The 24,833-nt window shown below is 51.6% G+C and overlaps 3 protein-coding genes across 6 annotated transcripts in view; 2 read left to right on the forward strand and 1 right to left on the reverse strand.

The window, feature by feature from the left end:
- ZSWIM5 (zinc finger SWIM-type containing 5) overlaps positions 1 to 7,614 on the forward strand; it is a 260,279-nt gene extending 252,665 nt beyond the window's left edge. Inside the window, exons 12-14 of the mRNA XM_082364339.1 lie at positions 3,228 to 3,391; positions 3,891 to 3,972; positions 4,709 to 7,614. Coding sequence (XP_082220465.1) covers positions 3,228 to 3,391; positions 3,891 to 3,972; positions 4,709 to 5,571 — 1,109 coding nt within the window. The 3' untranslated portion in view covers positions 5,572 to 7,614. The remainder of the gene's footprint in view (positions 1 to 3,227; positions 3,392 to 3,890; positions 3,973 to 4,708) is intronic.
- Positions 7,615 to 8,440: 826 nt separating this feature from the next.
- Positions 8,441 to 12,250, reverse strand: UROD (uroporphyrinogen decarboxylase). 3 transcript variants are annotated; one of them, XM_082365462.1, is made up of 10 exons: positions 12,101 to 12,250; positions 11,324 to 11,436; positions 11,124 to 11,203; positions 10,985 to 11,047; positions 10,567 to 10,764; positions 10,302 to 10,463; positions 9,437 to 9,574; positions 9,178 to 9,278; positions 9,030 to 9,096; positions 8,441 to 8,675 (listed from the first exon to the last, which is right to left on the reverse strand). In XM_082365462.1, exons 1-10 carry the CDS (start codon positions 12,118 to 12,120, stop codon positions 8,514 to 8,516), a joined length of 1,104 nt encoding a protein of 367 aa, XP_082221588.1. In that variant the 5' UTR covers positions 12,121 to 12,250; the 3' UTR covers positions 8,441 to 8,513. The 3 variants fall into 3 exon arrangements, with proteins under 3 accessions (XP_082221588.1, XP_082221590.1, XP_082221589.1); XM_082365464.1 differs by having other exon boundaries at positions 11,298 to 11,436; positions 12,101 to 12,165; XM_082365463.1 differs by lacking the exon at positions 10,302 to 10,463 and having other exon boundaries at positions 12,101 to 12,244.
- A 1,244-nt stretch (positions 12,251 to 13,494) lies between these two features.
- Positions 13,495 to 23,011, forward strand: HECTD3 (HECT domain E3 ubiquitin protein ligase 3). 2 transcript variants are annotated; one of them, XM_082364415.1, is made up of 21 exons: positions 13,495 to 14,950; positions 15,106 to 15,266; positions 15,507 to 15,599; positions 15,679 to 15,814; positions 16,101 to 16,216; positions 16,301 to 16,414; positions 16,558 to 16,640; positions 17,085 to 17,250; positions 17,478 to 17,559; positions 18,195 to 18,377; positions 18,531 to 18,583; positions 18,764 to 18,828; positions 18,988 to 19,091; positions 19,360 to 19,479; positions 19,591 to 19,680; positions 20,684 to 20,890; positions 21,134 to 21,263; positions 21,347 to 21,421; positions 21,549 to 21,630; positions 21,774 to 21,845; positions 22,443 to 23,011. In XM_082364415.1, the coding sequence occupies exons 1-21, from the start codon at positions 14,582 to 14,584 to the stop codon at positions 22,519 to 22,521; spliced, it is 2,580 nt and encodes an 859-aa protein (XP_082220541.1). In that variant the 5' UTR covers positions 13,495 to 14,581; the 3' UTR covers positions 22,522 to 23,011. The 2 variants fall into 2 exon arrangements, with proteins under 2 accessions (XP_082220541.1, XP_082220540.1); XM_082364414.1 differs by having other exon boundaries at positions 13,498 to 14,950; positions 22,025 to 23,011.
- The last annotated feature ends 1,822 nt before the right edge of the window (positions 23,012 to 24,833 follow it).

Below are 24,833 nucleotides of genomic sequence, written 5' to 3' on the forward strand. Positions count from 1 at the left end.
CAAATAACTCTTAAAACTAAACAATAAGGAAAACAAACAACTGAATTTTAAAATGCACTGAAGACCTGAACTGATGCCTTACCAAACAAGATATATAGATGGCAAACAGGCATATAAAAAGATATTCAGCGTGATATGTCATTTGGGGAATGCAAATTAAAACAAAAGCTAGATACCACTACATACCTATTAGAATGGCTAAAATCCAAAACACTGACAACACCAAACACTAGTGGGGATGTGGAGCAGCAGGGACACTCATTCATTCCTGGTGGGAATGCAAAAGGTCCAGCCACTTTGGAAGACAGTTTGGCAGTATTTTTACAAAGCTGCACATAGTCTAACCATATGATCCAGCAATCATGTTCCTAAGTATTTACCCAAATGAGTTGGAAACTTATGTCCACACAAAAACCAGCACACAAATGTTTATAGCAGCTTTATTTGTAATTGCCAAAAACTGGAAGCAACCAAGATGCCCTGCAGTAGGTGAATGGATAAACAAACGGAGGTAGATCCATACAATGGGATATTATTTACCAATAAAAAGAAATGAGCTACCCTTCAATAAATGGTGCTGGGAAAACTGGAGAGCTACATGTAAAAGAATGAAATTAGAACATTCTCTAACCCTATATACAAAAATAAACTCAAAATGAATCAAAGACCTAAATGTAAGACCAGAAACCATAAAGCTCCTTGAAGAAAACACTCTGACATAAATCGTAGCAATGTTTTTTTGGATCTGTATCCTAAAGGAAAGGAAATAAAAGCAAAAATAAACAAATGGAACCTAATTAAACTTAACGCTTTTTGCACAGCAAAAGAAACCATCAACAAAATGGAAAGACAACCTACTGAATGGGAGAAAATATTTGCAAATAATATGACCAATAAGGGGTTAAATCCAAAATATATAAACAGCTCATAAAACCTAACATCAAAAAAAAAAAAACAACCTGATTAAAAGATGGGCAGAAGACCTGAATAGACATTTTTCCAAATGTCTATTTGGAATGCTCAACAGGCACATAAAAAGATGCTCAATATCATTAATCATCAGAGAAATGCAAATTAAAACCACAATGAGATAATCACCTCACACTTGTAAGAATGGCTGTCCTCAAAAAGAACACAAATAGGGCTTCCCTGGTGGCGCAGTGGTTGAGAATCTGCCTGCCAATGAAGGTGACACGGGTTCAAGCCCTGGTCTGGGAAGATCCCACATGCTGCAGAGCGGCTGGGACCGTGAGCCACAACTACTGAGCCTGCGCATCTGGAGCCTGTGCTCTGCAACGGGAGAGGCCACGACAGTGAGAGGCCCGCGCACCACGATGAAGAGTGGCCCCCACTCGCCGCAACTGGAGAAAGCCCTCGCACAGAAACGAAGACCCAACACAGCCAAAAATAAATTAATTAATTAATTTTAAAAAAAAAAGAACACAAATAACAAAGGTTGGTGAGGATGTGGAAAAAAGGGAACCCTCGTACACTGTTGCTGGAAATGTAAATTGGTGCAGCCACTGTGGAAAATGATATGGAGGGTTCTCAGAAAACTAAAAATAGAAATACGATATGACCCAGCAATTCCACTCCTGGGTATATATCCAAAAAATATTAAAACACTAATTCAAAAAGATACATGTACCCCAGTGTTCATAGCAGCATCATTTACAATTGCCAAGAAATGGAAGCACCCTGTCCATCAACAGATGAATGGATAAAGAAGAGATGGTACACCACCTAGAGGGGTGGGATAGGGAGGGTGGGAGGGAGACGCAAGAGGGAGGGGATATGGGGATATATGTATATGTATAGCTGATTCACTTTGTTATACAGCTGAAACTAACACAACAATGTAAAGCAATTATACTCCAATAAAGATGTTTAAAAAAAAAGGAAGAGATGGTATAGATAGATACACAATGGAATACTGCTCAGCCATAAAAAAGAACAAAATTTTGCCATTTGCAACAACATGGATGGACTTGGAGGGTGTTCTGCTAAGTAAATTAAGTCAGACAGAGAAAGACAAATATTGTATGATAGCACTTTTATGTGAAATCTAAAAAAATACAACAAACTAGTGAATATAACAGAAAAGAAACAGACTTACAGATATAGAGACCAAACTTGTGGGGAATTCCCTGGTGGTCCAGTGGTTAGGACTCCATGCTCTCACTGACAAGGGCCCGTGTTCAATCCCTGGTCAGGGAACTAAGATCCCACGAGCCACGCAGTGTGGCCAAAAAAAACACAAAGTCTATTAAATGTTTTAATTGTTTTTAAAGATGATAGAAGAAAAAAAGGTAGTCTCTCAATCCTGACACCCAAAGATAACTACTACTACTAAGACAGTGTTATAATAAATATTCCCAGATATTTCCTGTTCATATATGTGTGCACACACGTGCTGTACACACACAGACTGCTACTTATCTTTTTTATATAAAAGTAGAATCATAGAATATTAACTATACACAAATTTTTTATAATTCCCCCAACAACCTTAAAAGGTTATTGTTTCCATTACTTCCATGAAGTAACTGATCTGGTAAATGGCTGAACTAGGTTCACTTCCCAATGTATTTTACTCCAAAGTTTGTATACTCTTACCACTGCACCTCTTGGTAAAACGTAAGACCTACTTTGTGTTCTATCTTTACTTCACATTTTACCCCCTCAGAAGATACACCAATCTTTCATATACCCTACTGCCATTATACAGTGACCTTCACGTCATATGGTACACAGGGCATTCCTGCAATGTATTCCTTGACTCTGTGCACTCATACTTGCCTACTGGATAGGAAGTGGTGGCCCAGCTCCTTTTTGCTCCAGGGAGCTGTACTGAGGAACAAACTATGGGACTGGCTTACTTTTTTGGCAATAATGTGGCTTCCTTCTCCTGTATAAGTAGCTCTCAAAATTCAGGTGTTCGAGAAAATGACTTCTGGGACCTAAAGATCCTGAGGGAAAAGAGGGTGAGGGGTAGAGGCAGATGAAAAGGTGGAGAGAGGTGAATTCATGTGGGTGCCTGGGGAAGGAAGGAGCCTCCAGTGGGTTCAGTGGAGACAGAGCTTGACCACCCAGAAGAGATGGTGGCCTTCAGAAGCACTCAGTGCATTGATAGCCGCCAGTTCAACCAGTACCTGTTGTGATCAGCTGACTGTTCAGGGAAGCTTTAAAGAGGACCTTGTCCCTGCCCCTTCTCTCGGCGCCTGTAGGAGACACTCTGAGGCTCCGCACAATCCTGGAAGCAATACAGAAGCACATCCATTCTTCCTCCCTCATCTTCAAACTGGCCCAAGATGCATTCAAGATTGCTACACCCACGGACAGTAGTACAGACAGCACCCTGCTCAACGTGGCCCTGGAGCTGGGGTTACAGGTATGGAGGACAAGCGGGCCATCCCCACTTTAGACTTCTGGCCTAGTGACAACTGGTAGAAGATAAGATCCCACGGGGACTGGAGTGGGCATGGGCCAGGACTGGTTCTTTCTCTGTCCCCAGGACACAGCTTCTAGGCTAGACACAAGGTAAGGACTCAACATTGGCCTCTGTTTTGAAGTTCAGGCCAGTTAAGCAGTGTAGCCTTAGGCTCCACAGGGTCCCCTTCTTCTCCTTACCCCACCCCGCTTCCTCCAAGTCAAGCAAGGTGTGGTAATAAGGGCTTTATTCATTACAGGTTATCAGAGGAGTGTTCTATCTGATTGGTAGCAGGGATGGGGCAGAAATTAAACAAACCCATCTGTAGTTATCAGGGGAGAGATGGCTGTTTAAGGCACCAATAAATACTTGTTGCATAAATGAATGGCAAGGGGGAGTGGGAAGGGGGAGGTTATAGCAGTTATGCTTAGCCAACTGGGAAGGCTGCTTTTTTGCCCAGGTGATGAGGATGACCTTATCAACCCTTAACTGGAGGCGCCGGGAGATGGTGCGGTGGTTGGTGACATGTGCTACAGAAGTGGGTAAGTATCCCAGCTCCCTGTACCCCCAGGGGAAAGGATTCCTAGGCCCTACTCATGGGACAGGACGACGAATCTTTAGAGCGCTCATATTCCTATTACTGATGGCTAGGAAAGGATGAGGCTGCTGGTAGGAGAAGATGGCCTCTGTTCAGCCTGAACAAACTCTGCCCTCACTGCTTGGACCATACCCTGATGTCAGCAGCACTTTGACCCTCTGATCAGAGACATTCTGAGAGAGTGAATTTTCAGCCACAAGTACTCAAGTGCAGCCTTGGGAGGTAGTTGGCCCAGTGGTTTGGTCCCAGTCCCTGTCCATGATTCTGAGAAACCCCAAACAATTTGGAGGCTCGGGACCCCATCTAGAGCCCAAAGCCCCAGCACAAGACTCTACCCTGAGAGGCCCCACTTCAGCTAGAACCCCCAGGCAGATCTGCGACTCCTGCCTTGGGGCAGGCAAACCACAGGCTCTGTTGCTCCATCCTTGTGAGGGGCTTAGAGCACCTGCAGAAACCTTCAACACTCTCACCTGGGGAAGGAAGGGATGGGAAGAGACCCCAAACAGGGTCTGGGCATCTGGGATGGTCCCCTTGCCCTGGTTGCCTCAGATCATCTCAAGGCTGCTGAGAAGGAGGGAGAACTCGTCTCTGCAGGCCAAGTTCTGACCCCAAATGGTAGTCTGGGCAGACCTGGATCAGGACCTGGATGGCCACAGCTAAGCTCAGGCTCTCCCTGACAGGTGTGCAGGCCCTGGTGAGCATCCTGCAGAGCTGGTACACACTCTTCACCCCCACCGAGGCTACCAGCATTGTGGCTGCCACAGCCGTATCCCACACCACTATCCTGCGCCTCAGTCTTGACTATCCACAGCGGGAGGAGCTGGCTAGCTGTGCTCGCACGCTGGCCCTGCAGTGTGCTATGAAGGATCCACAGAGCTGCGCCCTATCGGCCCTTACACTTTGTGAGAAGGACCACATCGCCTTTGAAGCAGCCTACCAGATTGCCATCGATGCTGCTGCCGGCGGCATGACTCACTCACAGCTGTTCACCATCGCCCGCTACATGGAGCTCCGTGGCTACCCGCTACGTGCCTTCAAGCTGGCCTCACTGGCCATGAGCCATCTCAACCTGGCCTACAACCAGGACACCCACCCGGCCATCAACGATGTGCTCTGGGCGTGTGCCCTCAGCCACTCCCTGGGCAAGAATGAGCTGGCGGCCCTGATTCCCCTGGTGGTGAAGAGCGTGCACTGTGCCACAGTGCTTTCAGACATCCTACGGCGCTGCACGGTCACTGCACCTGGCCTGGCCGGCATCCCAGGCCGCCGCAGCTCGGGAAAGCTTATGTCCACCGACAAAGCTCCCCTGCGCCAGCTGCTGGATGCCACCATCAATGCCTATATCAACACCACACACTCGCGCCTGACACACATCAGCCCTCGCCACTACGGAGAGTTCATTGAGTTTCTGAGCAAGGCCCGGGAGACCTTCCTGCTGCCGCAGGATGGCCACCTGCAGTTTGCCCAGTTCATCGACAACCTCAAACAAATCTACAAAGGCAAGAAGAAGCTGATGCTGCTGGTGCGAGAGCGCTTTGGCTGAGAGAGCAGATGGCTCGCTGCTGGGGCATCCTACGCTCCCAGGTACCATCCGGTCAGGCCAAGGACACAAACATTTGTCCACCCTGAGAGGACTCTGAGCACCTGTGGCTGAAGCCAGAGGACCACAGGGCTAAGCATGGGGAGAGTCCAACTCTAGCCAACATGCCTTGTCAAGGTTCTCGCAACAGCCCACTGTTCCTGGAGGAGCTGGGCCCTGCAGACCAATCAGAAACCCCACACATGCCACCTCACGCCCCGCTATCCTGCGTGTCCTGGGCGTTGGCCCTCTCTCCTTGGCAAACACAGAACACTGTTCCATCTCAGGGATTGCTTAACCAGAGAAACAGAAGCATTTATGGTACTGTAAATACTATAGTATATGTGTTGCCAATTACATTGTAAAATTGTAACTATTTATAATTCTGGTTCTAATTTGATGGGTAGCTGTGGGTGGGAAGATAGGCTTGTTTTCTGAGGAGATTCACAACCATTTCTCAGGTTTCCCTTGCAGAGTATATGCTATTGGCAGTGGAAGAGTGGGGGTGGCAGAGAGAAAAATGGCCATTAGAGTAAACCCCAAGTCTAGTCTATGCAGAAACCCCGGCCTGCAGATGGGCATTGACAGCCCGGTGGTGGGTGAGGGGCAGGGCCCCGTCTTGACTTAGACTTTCACCTCACGAAGCCATGAGGACACAGAAGCTCTTGCTCCTGCTTCACACAGCCTCTCTCTCTGGGGGCCTGCCGAGCTCCTGAGAAACAAGGGCGGGGAGAAGGTGAAGGTCTGGGAGGCCACTGGGCTCATAATGTTCATCTACTCTGGTCACCTTTGTGTTAGAGAGCATCTGGTTTCATCTCTCATTATACTTGTGTGTGTGTGGATCTGAATGGCTACGTACGTGCCTCTGTGCGCATAGATATATCTGTGCATGCCTGTATGTGCACATGTATATTTATGTGTATCTGTGTCAGGTCTGTGTCTGTGTGAAGACATGTCTGTGTACTGGATGGTGGGTTTCTGTGTGAGGGTATACACATTTGTGAACATATAAAAATACATATCTCTGTGTGTGTGTGTGTGTGTGTTGATGTTTGTCGATGCATGTGTAGTGTTTGTGTATCTGGGCACACGTAAGTGCATGTGTATAAACATGTCCATGTCTGTGTGTAACTGTGTATATTTCCACATGTAGCTTTGTCTGTGAATTCATGTTTGAGGATCTGCATGAATGTGTCCCTTCTCTTTTTGCCAGATCTCTCATCCCCATTTCTCTTATTCTCTCACCAGCTAAACATGTTCCACATCTCTGTGCCTCCTTTATTCACCATTGTCTCACCAAACAAGCTTCTAAGCACTAGTCTCCCTCTGCCCTGAGTGGCTCCTTCAGCGCCACATTTCTCTTCTTACCCTGTACTTGCTTTCTTCCCCTGCCTTTCTACCTCAAGCTTCTTCTGCCTGCTTCTGTCACAGTCCCATTGGTCATTGGTTTGGAGGCTGTGGCTGGAATGCATTTGGCCTTTTCCTTTCTGACTAGTTTCTAGCTCTAGTGGGCAACCCCTGTCTTAGCCCTGGCTGACCTCCACAGTGTATCGTGTTCCTGCTACCCTCCTGACCCCTCTGCTCAGCCTGGAATTGTAATAGGAGGTAGCACAGGCATTCAGAAGTATCATTTAGATGCCAGTGTCTTGGTGGTTACTGTTTCATGTTTTAGTTCCCAAGTAGGGGGTGGGGTGTGACAGGGAAGGGGTGGTATAGTTAGAGTGTGAACTAAGGACCTCTTTGTCTGCTTTACTTTCCTGTCTTTGACAAACTGTTTGTGTCACTTTTTTTTTTCTCCACACTAACCAGTAAGTTGCATTTGCTGTTTGTGGCTACCAAAGTCTCACCGTCCAGCTACGGGCCCAACAACCTCTCAGCCCAATAGGTTGGTTTAAAAAAAAAAAAAAGACGACGCCACTCCCATTTCTGTATCACAATTGCCGTTTTTTAGCAAGTGTGTGAACTCACAGTGCTTTTCTATGAATAAATCATGGATCACAGAAAAGATCATTTTTCTAAAATCAGAAATTGTGTTCTTTCAATAAATGGGGCCCTTCTCTCTCTTCTCCATCACCCTGGCTGGGACAGGGAGCTGGTTAGGCTATATAGCACAGTGGGTTCCTAATGGTCTAAGATGTGGAATGACAAATGAAAAATTTCCAACTGCACCACACCCCTCTCCAGAGCTCACAGGCCCGTCAGAGCCTGATCCCAGGAAGTAGGTACCACCGTAAAGAGCAGAAACAGCAGGATACTGAGAAAATTAGAGGGTATGCGCAGAAAAGAATGCAGAGCAACCCTGAGTGCCATGGGGCCTACTGGCTTCAGAAGCCTTCTTGCCTCAGTGATGCAAGTCTAAGGCTCTAATCCTAATCAACTTAACCGAGTCTTTATGTCTTCCCAAGTTTTGGTGTCAAAGCTGAAGGCCTCTCAGCTTCTCCCTGCTCACCTAGACTCCATCTTCCTCAACAGGCCTTTCTGAAGTATTCTAGCCATTTCTGTGTCCCACTCTGATCTATACACCCTTCCCTCCCCAGACACAAAGCCCTGTCAATTTGGCCTCATATGCTATAGGGACCCCATTTCCCTGCAAATGTCACAGCTCCAGCTCCTAGGAAGATCTGCATAGCCCCATGTAGCTCTGGGGCTTGGAGATCTGAGAGCAAGATGGTGGTAAAGGTCCTGACATTAAGTCCTACATACATATTCACTGATACCCGAGCTCCCATGACTTGTGGGAGAGGATGCAGAAAGAGGCCCAGGGAAGGAAGAGGCTCAGAAGGAACTGAGGATAAGGGCACAGATCTTTCACAAACAAAACCACACGCAAGACTCCAACTCTGGAACTTTTATTCTCCTGGAAACAATCATCTGTGTTAGTGGCACTTCAGAGAACAGGATTATGCTCAGTTCTGTCGAAGCAGGCGTGAGTGTGTGTGCACGGCGTCCACAAAGGCTCCCACGTGCTCTGGGTCCATGTCAGGGTAAAGTCCATGGCCCAGGTTGGCAATGTAGCGCTGTGGCCCAAAGTCATTCAGCATCTGCTGCACCAGCTGCCCAATCTCCTCCTGGGGGGACCAACAGGGCACTGGCTACGGGGGGGGCCAGCACACCTCTGTCCTCCCTATACATAATAGTGGCACACATACATGTAGGCATGCTTCTACTCAGTGTTACTCATACAGTCATTCAAAAAACTATCAATCAAATGCCTAGTATGGGCCAGGCACTAAGAAAACACAAATGAACAAAATCAATGAAAAGAAACTCCTGCCTTCCTAGAGTTCACGTGGTATGAATGGAGTAGAAGGGAAGGATAAACAGATAATAGAAGCACACACATAGTAATAAACACAACCATATCCAGAACCATGGGAGTGCACAGAAACAACCACAGACACACACAGGGACCTGGTTGTTACCTCAGATGCATATAAGGCACAGGGGTCCAGGTTGCCCTGCAGGGTCACTGTCTTTCCCACGCGGTCCCTGGAAGTAGAGTCAGTGCCCTGTGCTGGTGACTGCACATATGGCAGTTGCATCCCCTCCACCTCACCTTCCATCACTCACCGGGCTTTCTCTGGGGCCACTGTCCAGTCAAGCCCAACCACCTCGTAGCCAGCCTGGGCCAGCTCCTCCAGGGCAAAATGTCCGTCCTTAGCAAAGATGATCTAGGGGAAAGGGCAAATCTCAGGCTGCCGAGGGCTTTGCTATGCCTCCTAATATAGCTCAGCTGTGCTTCTGCCCTCCAGTGGTCACTTCGGTCCATGCAGGACTTAACCTGATAGTTCCACGAGCCCACCTTCACTCATCTGATCCCCATCCTTACCATGGGCACCGGTGCCAGGCCTGACTCCTGCAGCCCAGCTTTCACTCGCTTGGCCACATCACGGATGTAGGGCAGTGCAAACTTACTGAAGAGTTGTGGGCCAAGATGCCCTGCATGGGACTCAAAGAGCTGCAATGCCTATAGTTAGAAAACAAATGCATAACACATAAAGAGGAAGTATCTCGGGCCCCACATACAGAATGTGCCTCAGTCTTCCTTCAGTTTTCCCCAAGTGACTTCAACCCCTGAGACTGCCTAAGCCTATAAGCCCAGTTCCAGTCAAAAAGTTTTGCCTTCTCCAGATCCCAGTGCTAGGTTTGGTCTTTGAATACACAGAGCATTAAGCCCCCCTGCCAGTGTCTGGGCTTAGCTGCTCCAGCCAGATCATTTCATGCCAAGCTTCTTTTGTGCCTGGTATTGAGACACCTACCCTCACAGGTATAAGGAACTGTATTGTTTCTGGTCCTTAAAGACTAAACCCCAGGGCTTCCCTGGTGGCGCAGTGGTTAAGAATCCGCCTGCCAATGCGGGAGACACGGGTTCGAGCCCTGGTCCAGGAAGATCCCACATGCCGCAGAGCAACTAAGCCCATGCACCACAACTACTGAGCCTGCGCTCTAGAGCCCACGAGCTGCAACTACTGAGGCCGCGTGCCACAGCTACTGAAGCCCACGCGCCTAGAGCCTGTGCTCTGCAACAAGAGAAGCCACCACAAAGAGAAGCCCAGGCACCGCAACAAAGAGTAGCCCCCGCTCGCCACAACTAGAGAAAGCCCGCGCACAGCAACGAAGACCCAACGCAGCCAAAAATAAATAAATAAATAAAGACGAAACCCCAGCCTGTTTGTCTCTCCCTCAGGACTTACCTGGGCACCAGCAGCCACTTGTCCCACCAGATATGGGACGAGAGCATCAGTGAGGATGCGAAGCAGCTGGTGACTGGCCTGCGGTCTCTGGTAAAGCCAGCGTTTGGCCTGAGCCATGGTGCTTGAGCCACCACCCTCAACCATGTATGTCATGAGAGTCCACTGCAAAAGGCAGAAGCCAGATAGACACTTCCTTCCCTTGTCTGCACCCAGATCTGCCAAAGTAATTTCTCCAAGCCCAAGTCCCTGCCCTGTTCCATATTACCGGGGCACCAGCAAAGCCAATCAGTGGCACACGCCCAGCCAGACGTTGTCGAGTGAGGGTGATGGCCTGGAACACATAACTCAGCTCAGAGGCCACTGTTGTTGGATCCCGGAGGCGCTGTAAATCCCGCTCTTCTCTTAATGGCTCTGGGAAGCTGGGCCCTTTGCCAGGCACCATGGTCACCTCCATGCCCAGTGCCTGGTGGGGGAGAAAACGTCCGGGTTCCCAACCTGTAACTCCAGGAGGAGGAGATCTGTTCAACCCATGCCAGGAAGGAGGAAAAGGAGAATAAAACTCAGCCAAACTCCATCTCTTCCAGCCTGTTTTTCCCTCTGTCCCATAAGGATAAGTGCTTATCTTGAGTCTTGACTGTCTTTTCCCTTTGTTACCCATTCAAGAATCAGATTTGAGTAGGTACCTGGGGTACAACAAGGATGTCGGAGAAGATGATGGCAGCATCCAGAGGGAAGCGATGCAGTGGCTATAGGGAACAGAAGACAGATTGCTAGGTGGCGAGCTGAGAGCATAAATCTCTCCCTCTTTTGTGGACCCCTCACCTGCAGAGTAAGTTCACAGCAGGTCTCTGGGGAGCGACAGGTGCTGAAAAAGTCCTGGGCAGCCCGAGTTTCCCTAAACTCTGTAGACAAAAAAGGGAAAGCAGGGCTCAGACTTGAGGAACCTCCAGAGCCCTCCTCTGCCCCTCAAAAACTTTTCACCCTCCAGAGTTTTACCTAGACTCCGAGGCCCTGACCCTGACCTGGTAAGTAGCGGCCTGCCTGCCGCATGCACCAAACAGGAGTGTAGTCTGTTTCTTCTCCCCAGGCTGCTCGCAGGAAGGTGTCATTCTTCAGCTCCGGGAAACCCTGAGATCTGGAGATCAGGAGCGGGTAGGGTAGGTGTCAGTAAACTAGGCTGGGGGTTGGGCAGGGCTCGGGTTCTAAAGGCAGATACAGTCCAGCACAGCTATCTGCCTTCTCCAGACCAGCTACCAAGCTGTGGCTCCCCGCCGATTCCGCCTCCCCTCTGCCTATCAGGTGGTGTACAGGACTAGAAGGGCCGGTGCCGGGGCCTCTACCCTACACATAGTCGCAGCTTCCCCAGACTCAAAGCCACTGGAGGGACTGGGAGAGTAGGGGGGTGGGAGGGAACGAAAGTCCAGTTAGGAGAGTTTGGGGGGTCTTTGGACCAAAAAATCTCAGGAACAAGGGTACTAGTGGGCTGGTTTTAGGGCTGGAAGATCTCCAGGCTGGGGGATGGTCATGGGGGAGATCAGAGATGACGGTCCGAAAAAGGGATCTTAGTTGAGGATTAGAAAGTCCAGAGGGCATCTCCTAAATAAAGGTCTGGGGTACTCAGTCCAGCTAGGCGGTCCCTGGGATGAACATCTCAGGAATCCATGGTTGGAGGATTTGGGATTCCAGAGACTTGGGTTCTCCGGGGTTGGGGAAGAGGGGTATAGGGACAGATTCCTGAGCTGAAAGACTCAGTTCAGAAGCCCGTATGGCCACACTGCGTGGTGGCACAGAGAACTCACCCACACTCGTTCGCCTCCATGGTAAGTTGTCTGTAAACGCGAGGACAGCCCCCACTGTAGCCTAATTCTGAGCCTGCCCCCTGCCCAGGCTCCGCCCCTTCCTGGAATGAGCCAAGGCTGTCGCCATGTTGAAAGTCACATGATCAGACTCCAGCAACGGCTCCCGGGCTGCCCCGGCTGCTGCCCGTAGGACCCCTTAGGTCTCTTCACCGTAAAGTCCTCTGTAGCGACGCAACAACAAACACCTCCTACCCCTCCCCCCACAAAAGAACTTCGCTGTAACTACACTTCACGTGGCGTGAGGAGTTTGCTTTCTCCCGGAAGACTCGGCCCAGGTCTCACTTTCACTCCCACTCTTAACGATTTTAACAATTTTATGCCTGGCCCAACCAGGCATATGGTGAATTATGGAACCAAGTTGTACAGGGAACTGAAATAATTAAATATTTATATTACCTAGAAAGAGGCGGGCACTACAATAGGTGCAGAGATTACAGTGGAGAACAAGACATTTCCTTCCTTTAAGGAGCTACAGACTGATGCGGAAACAGAAATCAGCAATCACAATAGTAAATGTTTTAAAGGGAAAGAGCTAGAAGCAGTAGCAAGGGCTCCATTTAACTGGGGAAAGCAGTGGGGTATTCCAAGCAGAGGGAATGGCATGTGTAAAGAGAAGACGAAAAAAGCAAATGGCTTAATGGGAAACAAGATCAAGCTGGTGGAATTAAAGAGGCTGGAGCTGGGGGCTTCCCTGGTGGCGCGGTGGTTGAGAGTCTGCCTGCCAGTGCAGGGAACACAGGTTCGAGCCCTGGTCTGGGAGGATCCCACATGCCGTGGAGCAGCTAGGCCCGTGAGCCACAACTACTGAGCCTGCGCGTCTGGAGCCTGTGCTCCGCAGCAAGAGAGGCCGCGATAGTGAGAGGCCCGCGCACCGCGATGAAGAGTGGCCCCCGCTTGCCGCAACTAGAGAGAGCCCTCGCACAGAGGCGAAGACCCAACACAGCCAAAAATAAATAAATAAATAAATAAAGAGGCTGGAGCTGTCTACAGAGTCCAGGTCATGCAAGCCTTTGTTAAGTGCATTTGTTCACTTTATCTTGTAGTAGTGTGAAAGCATACAAATAGCTTGGAGAGAAGGGAAGAAAGGCACTGTGTTCCCAACTTATTAAGGAGAAAAAAATCGCAAACTGTCATAATTACATGGGATCATTTATTTTTTTCTTGATAACTTCAATTAATTGAAAACTATATCAAAACAAACTTTCCACCCAGGTGTCCATCAACGAACAGATAAACAAAATGTAGTGAGTGTGTATATATATATATATATATACACAATGGAATATTACTCAACCATAAAAATAAATTATTCTGAAACATGCTACAACATTGTTGTAGCATGCTAAGTTAAATAAGACACACAAAAGGACAAATATTGTATGGTTCCACTTATATGAAATATCTATAATAGGCAAATTCATAAAGGCAGAAAGTAGATTAGAGTTTACCAGGGACTGGGGAATGGGGGCAATGAGGAGTCATTGCTTAAAGGGTACAGAGTTTCTTGTTTGGGGTGATGAAAAAGTATTGGAAATAGATAATTATACATTTAAAAAACGGTTAAGATTGCAAATTTTGTTATATATATTTTCCACTGTTTTTTTAAATTAATGTAATATATCAAAAACCAGTGAGTAGTACACTTTAAATGGGTGAATTATATGGTGTGAGTTATATCTCAGTAAACTTTCAAAAGAAACGGGGCAGGACCAAGTTGCCTTTTCCTCCATGATTGTACTTCACCAGCAGCTTCTGTCCGTGTTTTTTTGCCTCCTCCCTAACCACCTCGGCCTTTCCTCTCGTTTGGTTCAGAATTACTGGGAGAAACTGGATAATGATCACCAGTGTCCTGGGATTAGGAGTAACCACCCGGATCAAGCCTAAATGACTCAAGACTCCTGTCAGCAGCCGAGCTGAGGAGGAGGTTATTTTCCCAAACATTTTAGTCACACTGCCCCTAGGATGGGGAGCCTGAGAGGATATCTAACAGATTTTTAAAGATTCTTCTGGTTGTAGTGTGACTCACTGGGGGCACGGAGGCAAAACAGAAAGCCGGAGGATCTGAGAAATAGCTGTTGCAACTTTCCGGGCTAGATAGGACGGATGGTGGCTTGAATGAGGGTAGTAGCAGTGGGGATTAAATGGTAGTAGCAATGGGATTGGAGTGGGTAGATTGATCAGGTAGGAACTACTACTGAACTTGGGTCTGGTTGGCTGAGCGGGAGGCACAGAAACAGATAACAAGATTGAGTATCCGAGTACACAGGACAAATACGGCGGGAACGTGCGGGGCGCCTAGTCCAGAACTTACGGCGAAGGCTGGCCGAAGGCGGGGCTGAAGGTGGTGGGAAGCTTCGTCAGCCTTCCGGGCCGAAGCTCCTGGGGCCGGATCGCCCCTGGGCTTCCCTGGGCCACCGCGCTATGGCGGGCCCGGGCCCGGGCGCGGCGCTAGAGTCCCCGCGGCAGCTGCTGGGCCGCGTTCGCTTCCTGGCGGAGGCAGCGAAGAGCCTCCGCGCTGGGCGGCCATTGCCGGCGGCGCTAGCTTTCGTGCCGCGCGAGGTGCTCTACAAGCTTTACAAGGACCCGGCGGGACCGTCGCGCGTGCTGTTGCCAGTGTGGGAGGCGGAGGGCCCGGGGCTGCGTGTGGGAGCCACGGGCCCGGCCACCTGTACCGGCTCCGGGCCCCTCCGCGCCGCCCGCGACAGCATCGAGCTCCGGCGCGGCGCCTGCGTGCGCACCACGGGCGAGGAGCTGTGCAACGGCCACGGGCTCTGGGTGAAGCTGACCAAGGTGCAAAAGACCCGGGACCAGGGAAGCCCTTGGCTGTTCCTCTCCCCTCCCCCATATTGAGCTGACATAGCGTTCGGTGCCCTTTGCCGTGGGCTGGGCAGGGCTTGCCGCCGGCGGTTCCCTGACGGCTGTCCCCGTCTGGCGCGTCCCGGCAGGAGCAGCTGGCGGAACACCTGGGCGACTGCGGGTTAGACGAAGGCTGGCTGCTGGTGTGCCGCCCGGCAGAAGGCGGGGCCCGCCTCGTACCCATCGACACTCCAGACCACCTCCAACGGCAGCAGCAGCTCTTTGGAGTGGACTACCGCCCGGTGCTCAGGTCCTGCACTGGGAGGGGCGGGGCTTGCTGTCAGACTGCTGGGCCCTAGTGTGGCAAAGCCCGGGTGGTGGGATCTGGAGTGGAGGCAGGGTTTACAGCAGAAAGGGGCGGGACCTGAAGGGAGCTGGGGTGGGGCTTCTGGAGGCGCAGTTTAGAGGAGGTAGAGATCTGGAGAAGGCTCCAGGGTCTCCTGCTGCTCGCTGATGTCTCCGCATCCCGTCCCCGATTCTGTGCGCACAGATGGGAACAGGTGGTGGACCTGACATACTCGCATCGCCTGGGATCAAGGCCTCAGCCGGCCGAGGCATATACAGAAGCCATACAAAGGCTACTGTGAGTGAGCTGGGATGGGATGGGGAGGAAGGAGCTCCAGGTCTGGGCCCGACCTAATTAGGGACTTGGGGTTGCTTAGCTATGTGCCCCCGACGTGGACCTACGAGTGCGACGAGGACCTGATCCACTTCTTGTACGACCACCTGGGCAAAGAGGATGAGAACCTGGGTAGCGTGAAGCAGTATGTGGAGAGCATAGACGTTTCCTCCTACACGGTGGGTGCTGGGACTCCTCCCACCCCAAACAAGATGTAGTCACATCTTGCTAGATCCAGAACTCTCACCTCTAGGCCAGGACCAAATCTGAATCCCCACAGGCCATACTCAGTCCAACCCCCCATCTTGGAAGTCATGTAGGAACCCCTAGACACTTCCACCCATACCAGATGTGCTTCTAACCCAGCTCCACTGTACTTTCTCTCTTGTGCTCCCTGGCCCAAAGCACACCCCCAGTTCAGGGAGTGGGGGTAAACACTGATTCCACCTCTCTGCCCCTCCCCAGGAGGAGTTCAATGTGTCCTGCCTGACAGACAGCAATGCAGACACCTACTGGGAGAGCGATGGGTCCCAGTGCCAGCACTGGGTACGGCTTACCATGAAAAAGGGCACCATTGTGAAGTGAGTGGGCTCTGAGTAGGACGGGGTGGGTGAGCCACATGCCTGTGAGTGTAAAAGACCCACGTGCACACTCTTAACCCTCAGGAAGCTGCTACTCACGGTGGATACCACAGATGACAACTTTATGCCTAAGCGGGTGGTGATCTATGGGGGTGAAGGGGACAACCTGAAGAAGCTGAGTGATGTGAGCATTGACGAGTGAGTGAACTGGCCTGGGGTGGGAGGTGGGACATGATCCTAGCAGTAGGATCTGGCCCACGTTGGAAGCAAAAGTTCGAGCGAGACCCCAGCAATCCCTGAAGACAAGGGGTCTCCAAAGTGCCTCACATTCATCCTCTCAGGACCCTGATCGGGGATGTCTGTGTCCTGGAGGACATGACCGTCCACCTCCCAGTCATCGAGATCCGCATCGTCGAGTGCCGAGGTGGGGCTTAAGGCCCTAAGGAGGGAAAGGGAGCCCAGTTTGTAGATGGGGTTTAGCTGGCAGTGAGTGTGGAGAGAAGGAAATGGGCTTGGAGTTGAGGGAAAGGTGATAGCTGAACTAACTCTAGGATCTGAAGCTTTGGGGCCCAAGCCAGGTGGAAGGTGCTGAGTAAGAGGCCTGCCTTAAAGCCATAGAAGTGCTTGGGCTCACCTGGAAGAGGAACGGAGTTGGGACCCTCAGGCATCCCCAAACTATAGTGGTGGATACAGGAACTAGCAAAGAATATAATAATCAGAATCAGGTTATAGGAGGGGATCCCAAAGGTCCCAAGTTTCTAGGGGCTGGGGTAACAAAAGGCTGAGCATTAAGGAGCCTTTCTCAGGTCTGAGGGCCAAAAAGGCAGCAGGCACAGTAAGTGATCTCACTCTTAACTCCTTCCTCTAGATGATGGGATTGACGTGCGTCTTCGAGGGGTCAAGATCAAGTCATCTAGACAGCGGGAACTAGGGCTGAATGCAGACCTGTTCCAGCCCACCAGTCTGGTGCGATATCCACGTCTGGAAGGCACTGATCCGGAAGTGCTGTACCGCAGAGCTGTTCTCCTGCAGAGGTGGCTGTGGTCCTGGGCCAGTCAGGCCCTTCCTTGTCCCCCGTCCTGAGCCTTGTATGTCTGTGTGGAAGAGGCCCCCAAGGTCTTATACTGTAAGCTGTTCCACTTCAAGAGGCAGAGCAGTCCCTGGGCCCTGCCTTCTCCTGTCCCTGTGAGTTGGGGAGTGAGGGGGTCTTGCATCCATACCAAACTCTTTAGCTGCAGTTATCTTTACCCACCCACCCCAGATTCATAAAGATCTTAGACAGCGTCCTGCACCACCTGGTACCTGCCTGGGACCACACGCTGGGCACCTTCAGTGAGATTAAGGTGAGCCTGACCCATGCAATACTGGTCTTGGCATTGGGCACCCCCTTTCTGCTCAGGCAGTTATTCACTCTTCATCAGAGAGTTCTTAGACCTATTCTAGGCCTGGGCTTTTGTGGGGCTCTGGGAACATAGGAAGAAAGCCAGACACAAATAGTCAAAATGTCACGTTTGGGGTGCTATTCCCCAGAGAGCATGTGAAATATACAGAGCTCGGGGAGGAGAGGTTACAGCATGGACAGGGCAGGTTGCATAAAAGGTGCACAGTGGGAGTTACCAGCACCTCAAAATGACGTGAGAGAAGCCTGCTCGTAGATGTGAGTATGACATGGGGATGAGGCTGGGGGAAGGTGGATAGGAAGCAGGCCCTGGTAGCAGACGGCCCCGGGGCCAGACTTTATTCCTGGTCAGTGGAGCCACTGGAAAGGATTTATGTAAGGAAATGACAAAGTTGGATTTTTTGTTTTAGAAAGCTCTCCCTGGTGGCCAGACTAAGGGAGAGACTGGAAGCAAGGACCAGGGATGGACTAGGCTTGAACTGGAACCATGGGATTAGGTCCAGGAATAGAGAAAGGTTCCAGGGCCTGGACAGAGGCTGACTGCCTACTGGTCCTGCTCTGGCCACCTCTCCTCCCCAGCAAGTGAAGCAGTTCCTGCTGCTGTCACGCCAGCGGCCAGGCCTGGTGGCCCAGTGCCTGCGTGACTCAGAGAGCAGCAAGCCCAGCTTCATGCCACGCCTATACATCAACCGGCGCCTCGCCATGGAACACCGTGCCTGCCCCTTAAGGGACCCTGCCTGCAAGAACGCTGTCTTCACCCAGGTTTGGACCACCTGGGGTCAGACTGAGGGAGGGTCAGTAAGGGGCCTAGGGGGCTGGGCCAACAGGGACCTGAGCAAGGTCTTTGGGCAAGAGTGGGGCCAGGTCTTGACACAGACTTTCCCACAACTCCCTCCCCTTTCCCCTGCCCCCCAGGTTTATGAAGGCCTCAAGCCCTCTGACAAGTATGAAAAGCCCCTGGACTACAGGTATGGCATGGGGGCGAGGGACCTGCTCAGGGTATACATGTACACATGTATACCCACGCACTGCCTCTGGTCCCCTCACCATTACCCCTCTGTAGCCCCTACTCCTGGGTGGACTCGGGGCAGGTGCATCATTCTGAGCCTTGACCCAGTGTGGTGACAGAGACCCACTCCTACTTACAGGTGGCCCATGCGCTATGACCAGTGGTGGGAGTGTAAATTCATTGCAGAAGGCATCATTGACCAAGGTGAGGCCCTGAGGGACGATAACAAGGGTCCAACCCTACTTCGAGTGGTAGAGGCTTCTGAGATCACCAGCTAACCAGATAGGGGACTTGCTTATTACCCCATTATGGGGGCTGAGGCTTTTGTGTGCCCCAGCTGAGGGCATCTATCTGTCATTTCAGGGGGTGGTTTCCGGGATAGCCTGGCAGACATGTCAGAAGAACTGTGCCCTAGCTCGGCGGACACCCCTGTGCCTCTGCCCTTCTTTGTCCGAACGGCCAACCAGGTAATCTCCCATCCCTACCTCCCAAACTGTTCCTGCTGTTCTGTCTCTGTGAACCTCCCAGGTACCCGGCTAAGCTAGAGATGGGGCAGAGGAGAGACTGAGTTGCCTGGGGCAGCCTCTGGACAGACAGGGAAGGAGGAGCTACTGTATATTCAGAGGGATCATTCAGGGCCCCCAGTGGAAGGTGTTCAGGGAAGTCTCTGAGGCATCTGGGGCAACAAAGTAGGGTCCATCCCATGCCGTGCTGACAGCTCTGTCTCGGGGACAGGGCAATGGCACGGGTGAGGCCCGGGATATGTATGTGCCCAACCCCTCCTGCCGAGACTTTGCCAAGTACGAGTGGATCGGACAGCTGATGGGGGCTGCCCTTCGGGGTAAGGAGTTCCTGGTGAGTAGCCTATTCTGCACCCCACCAGATTAATCCTGGCTCTTGGAAGAAAGAAGAGCCAGCCAAACCTGGGCAGCTCAGGGTGAGAAGACAGTAGTATTTGTCTCACAGGTCCTGGCTCTGCCTGGTTTCGTGTGGAAGCAGCTCTCTGGTGAGGAGGTGAGCTGGAGCAAGGACTTCCCAGCTGTGGACTCTGTGCTGGTGAGTTAGGGCCTACAACCAGTGTTTCCTCTGCCCAGCCCCCAAGGTTGCTGCTCCCCAGGGCTGTCCTGAACCTTCTCTTACCACATACGTACTCCCTCTCCAATCCCATGTACTCCAGTAGCTTCAACTACTGTCACTATTCTGGTGACCCCTACTTCCTTATCTCTAGCCCCAACCTCTCTCCTAAGCCTGGGGCTATATATTCATTTACCTGCTGGACATCTGTCCCAAGATGGCACCTCAGGATCAACACACTCTTCATCCTGTCCCCAGTCTACTGCCCTCTAGGGCTCCCTGTCTGACGATGGCACCACCACCCACCCCTCCCCATGCCAAGCACTTCACGGTCATTCTGCACTCCTCCTTCTCCCTCACCTCCCACATTCTGTCACATCTGCCTCTGGAATCTGTCCACTTCTTCCATCTCACTGCTTTCCCTCTGGTTCAGCCACTTTCTTTTCTGACCCAACCACTGACTGCAAAAGTTGTCAGTGTCCCTGTCTCCATTCTTACCCATCTGATCTCCAGCATCCAGAGTAATTCATTTCACTCTCCCTGTTTAAACCATTCAGTAGATCCACTCTGGGCTTAGGATAAAATGCAGAGTCCGGAAAGGCCTTACATGACCCCTGTATCTCTGGACACTTGGTTCATGATCAGGCTCCAGCCAGACAGATTCCTAAGGCCTTTTGCTCTTTCCACCTTTTTCCAAGATGTTCTCTCTCCTGACTTCCTGGTGGCCCAGCCAATTCCCAGCCATCATTTGGGTCTCAGCTTGGCTGCCACTTCCTCCAGGACACCTTCCCTGATCTCCAAGCCCGGTTAAGCATCGTCCTGATGCTTTCACAGCCCTGGTACTAACCCCCTCACTGCCCTCATTGCCTGCGTGAGGACTGCCTTGCCTGGCTGCCTCTCCTGCTTCCCTGTGAGCTTCTTGAGGAAAAACAAGGACTGTCTTCACAATGAAAAGATGACCTTCCTGCCTCTCTTCAACCCCCAGGTAAAGCTCCTGGAAGTGATGGAAGGAATGGACAAGGAGACATTTGAGTTCAAATTTGGAAAGGAGCTAACCTTCACCACTGTGCTGAGTGACCAGCAGGTGGTGGAGCTGATCCCTGGGGGTGCGGGCATCGTGGTGGGATTTGAGGACCGTTCCCGTTTCATCCAACTGGTGCAGAAGGCACGGCTAGAGGAGAGCAAGGAGCAGGTACTACCCAGAGGCCAGTGGAACAGAGAGCTTTGGGCTCCTTATAGCCAGAGCCCAGCCTGATAGGCCACCAGAACCCAATCCCAAGAATTCCGGCCCCCACCATCCCTCTCCCCACATTCCTGCTGATCAGTGAAGTACAGAGATACATTGTCTCCATGAGTGGAGGCCAAGGGTCCCCACCACACGCTGAGCTGGGAGTTGTGCCCTCTTCCCCAGCCAGGCCCTTTCCCTCCTCCGCAGGTGTCAGCCATGCAAGCAGGTCTGCTGAAAGTGGTGCCACAGGCTGTGCTGGACTTGCTAACGTGGCAAGAGTTGGAGAAGAAGGTGTGCGGGGACCCAGAGGTCACTGTGGATGCTCTGCGCAAGCTCAGTGAGTGTGGGGCAGGGCAGCGCAGTCCCAGGGTGGAGCTTAAGGACCTAAGAATTAATTCCGTCTGGTTTTGTCCCCACCAGCCCGGTTTGAAGACTTCGAGCCATCTGACACACGGGTGCAGTATTTCTGGGAGGCACTGAACAACTTCACCAACGGTCAGTGGAAAGGGCAGAGTAATGTCTGGGTTCGGACTCCACTCCTGGGATACAGAGACAGGGCTGAAGCTGAAGAACTTCTTCCACGATCAGCACACGGGCACTGATTTCCTTCTCCTCCATCTAGAGGACCGGAGCCGCTTCCTGCGCTTTGTCACAGGCCGCAGCCGTCTGCCAGCTCGGATCTACATCTACCCGGACAAGCTGGGGTGAGTGCGGATGGGGAGGGGAGGTCCAGTCGAAGGAGGCTGTGGCTGGCCTTCTGCCCTGCCCCACAAACATATTCACGTGTCAGACCCCTGCCTTGTGCCCCTGCAATTCTTTCTGATCTTTGGTCCCTCCACGCCCCCAGCTATGAGACCACAGATGCGCTGCCTGAGTCTTCCACCTGCTCCAGCACCCTCTTCCTACCGCACTATGCCAGGTGGGTTTCCTAGGTTCCAGCCTGGGGAGTGGGGGGGGGGGGGGGGCGGGCGGGGAGGGTGGCATCCTAGGGTGGAGGAGGGCTTCGGGTACTGGGTGCACAAATTGGAGCCACAAAGCCCCTGGTTGTGATGGAGGGACCTCTACACCTGGCGCTGATTAGCTCCCTGCCCCCTGCAGTGCCAAGGTGTGTGAGGAGAAGCTCCGCTACGCTGCATACAACTGTGTGGCCATCGACACCGACATGAGCCCTTGGGAGGAGTGAGTCGGCGCCAGGGGGCAGCCGCGGGCCAGCAGGACTGCTCCTGCGCGGGTCCCACTCGGCCTCACCCAGGAAGCCAGCGCACTCTGCCCTTGGGTGCGGTTGGAGTGGAGCAGTGGGTTGATACTGGTGGCCCAGCCCCGCAGACCCTCAAGCCCTACACGTGCTCGGGTTGCTTCCAGCATTATTTCGCATCTGTGAGAGGAATCTTCCACAAGCCCAGCACAAGCTGCCAGGCCTGAGCTACTTGAAGGGGGCCTTCTAGCTCCCCACCCCATGGACTTTGCTTCAGTTTTCAGCTCATTTTTTTCTCTTCTTGTTCTTCTCTGGTTTCAGCCTGGACTCAAAACTAAAAACTCAGGGGGAGAGGGGAGGATGGAGGCTCCTCCCCGCACAAGGCTCCAGGGATGGATAGGGAATGATGGCCATCCTCCTTGGTCACCTGAACCAAGAATGAAGAAACTGCTGAACATCCTCTCCCTCACATATTGGTCTTTTCCTCCTCTCCCTCCAACCCCAAGGTGTGAGTTCTGACTTTCTTTCTCCAACTAAGTCTCAGCTGACAAAGTGCCACCACCGTCCCTGGCTCAGAACATACGTGTATTCAACATTAAATCTATACTACCACTACCACCCCCTATTCATCACTTCTGCATCACGTCCAGCCTGACTCCCTGTCTGCTGTCTTACCCCCAAGACTTTGCACGGGTTAAGGCCAGTTATGTCCTCTCTGAAATCTTCAATAGCTCCTCTTTACCCAACTCTAAAATAAAGCCTAGACTTTAAACCTCTTTCTAGGCTTTATGCACGTCCCTGCCCCAGCCCTCCCTCCCTTAAGGGCCTCTGTGACACTCCATCAAAGAAGCTCTCGTACATGGGAAAGTTGAATAAATGGATGCATTCATTCCTTCAGAGTGTGTTTATTGGGCTCCTGAGGGATGTTAAAGAAGACTGTTCCAGGACTTCAGGGTCCTGCTGGGAGCAAAGGAGATGTGTGTCAACGTGGGAGTGGTGGGGCTTCTCAATGGCAAAGATGAAATCTGGAGCTAAGCAGGGAAATAAGGCGTCCTCTGCCCAGAAGGGGGAAAGAGAGCTGGCCTGGCATCTTCTGGGATGGGTGTGGCGATTTAGAGGATGGGAGTCCACCTTCAGTAACCAGGTGGGCAGAAGAATCTGACCTCCTAGAGGACAGAGCCTTGCCCTGGCTGAGAGACACCCAAATCAGGATGTGACAGAAGAGGAGGCAGCGGCATTGCCACCCACCCCCACACGCCGCCTCCAGGTACCACACAGCTAAGGTGCTGTCTAGAAGAGCATCGTGCTGGTGCAGTCCCCCCAGAAGTCGCGCTCTCCCATCGCTTCTCCACGCCGTCCTCTAGGGCGCGCCCTGACGCTGCCCTGGCGGGAAGCTCGGCCTTGGCTTTGAGCCCCTACCCTGGGGCTGTGCGCACCCCGAAGACTGCCTCCCCGTAATTCGGAGTCTGACTCTCCAGATGAGCCTCTCCGTCAGCACTCGCCTTACGGCTCCCCGACCCCTGCGCCTTGGGTGGTCCACAGGAGACGTGCCCCCTCCTCCGGCAGCCCCTTTCCGCCCAGGGAGCTGGAGGCACGAGAGCCCCAGAGGCCGCGACTCCCCCGCAGCTCGGCTTTCCCGCCAAGCTCCCGCTGCCTTGTCCCACCCGCCCGGCGCGCCTTTCCCCCTTCTCTCCTCTTCAGGGAAGGGCGTGGCCAGCACGCGCCTGCAAGAGGTAGTCCGTTTCTGTCTGGTACCGGCCACACAGTCTTTGGTTCCTCTTTTACCAAATTGGAGTCCCACTGTATAGTTTGTAGCTAGTTCTTCATTCATTCAGTGACTGCATGGAACAGCTATGTCAGGCACCACACTAGGTGCAATGGGTAAAACGGTGGCTAAACAGATAATTTTGTCCCTCTTGGGGTTTAACCTTTAATGGAAAAGACATATATTAAACAGATAATGGCATAAACAACATTTAATAACATTTACGTAAGAGCTCCAAAGGTGAAATGAAGGGTTTCGTCAAAAGACAGAACAGGATGATTCTAACCAAAGTGGCTCAGAGAAATGCTAAATCCTTAGGGAGAATAATGATACAAAGGCCAGCTGAGAAGCATGTTAACTGGAGTGTGAAGGGAAGAAAGAGATTAAGACTCCAGCCTTGGAGGCTCTTTGAGGGTTTTGCATTGAGCCGGCATGAGAGGGTTAAGCAAGGGAGTGACATGATTAGATTTGCCTTTGGCAGCTTCGTAAAGAATGAGTTGACAGGGAGAGAAACTGGAGGCAAGGAGGAATCCAAGCAGGAAATAATGGTCACTGGAACAAGGCAGATACTCATTTTAACCATTATTTTTATTGGCTGCATTGTATTACATTGTAAGGAATTTCATAACTTTTATTCATTTAAAACCCTCTACAGATGGACATTAAGGTTGTTTACAAATTTTCGTATTGAAAATTACAAATGTTATAATAAACATCCTCATGCAGGTACTTCCCTGGTGGAGCAGTGGTTAAGAATCCGCCTGCCAATGCAGGGGACACGGGTTCGAGCCCTGGTCCAGGAAGATCCCACATGCCACGAAGCAACTAAGCCCATGCACCACAACTAGTGAGCCTGCGCTCTAGAGCCTGCGAACCACAACTACTGAGCCCATGAGCCACAACTACTGAAGCCTGTGCGCCTAGAGCCCATGCTCCGCAACAAGAGA

The sequence above is a fragment of the Balaenoptera borealis genome, assembly GCF_965194805.1.
Source record: "Balaenoptera borealis genome assembly, chromosome: 1".
Classification (NCBI taxonomy): Eukaryota; Metazoa; Chordata; class Mammalia; order Artiodactyla; family Balaenopteridae; genus Balaenoptera; species Balaenoptera borealis.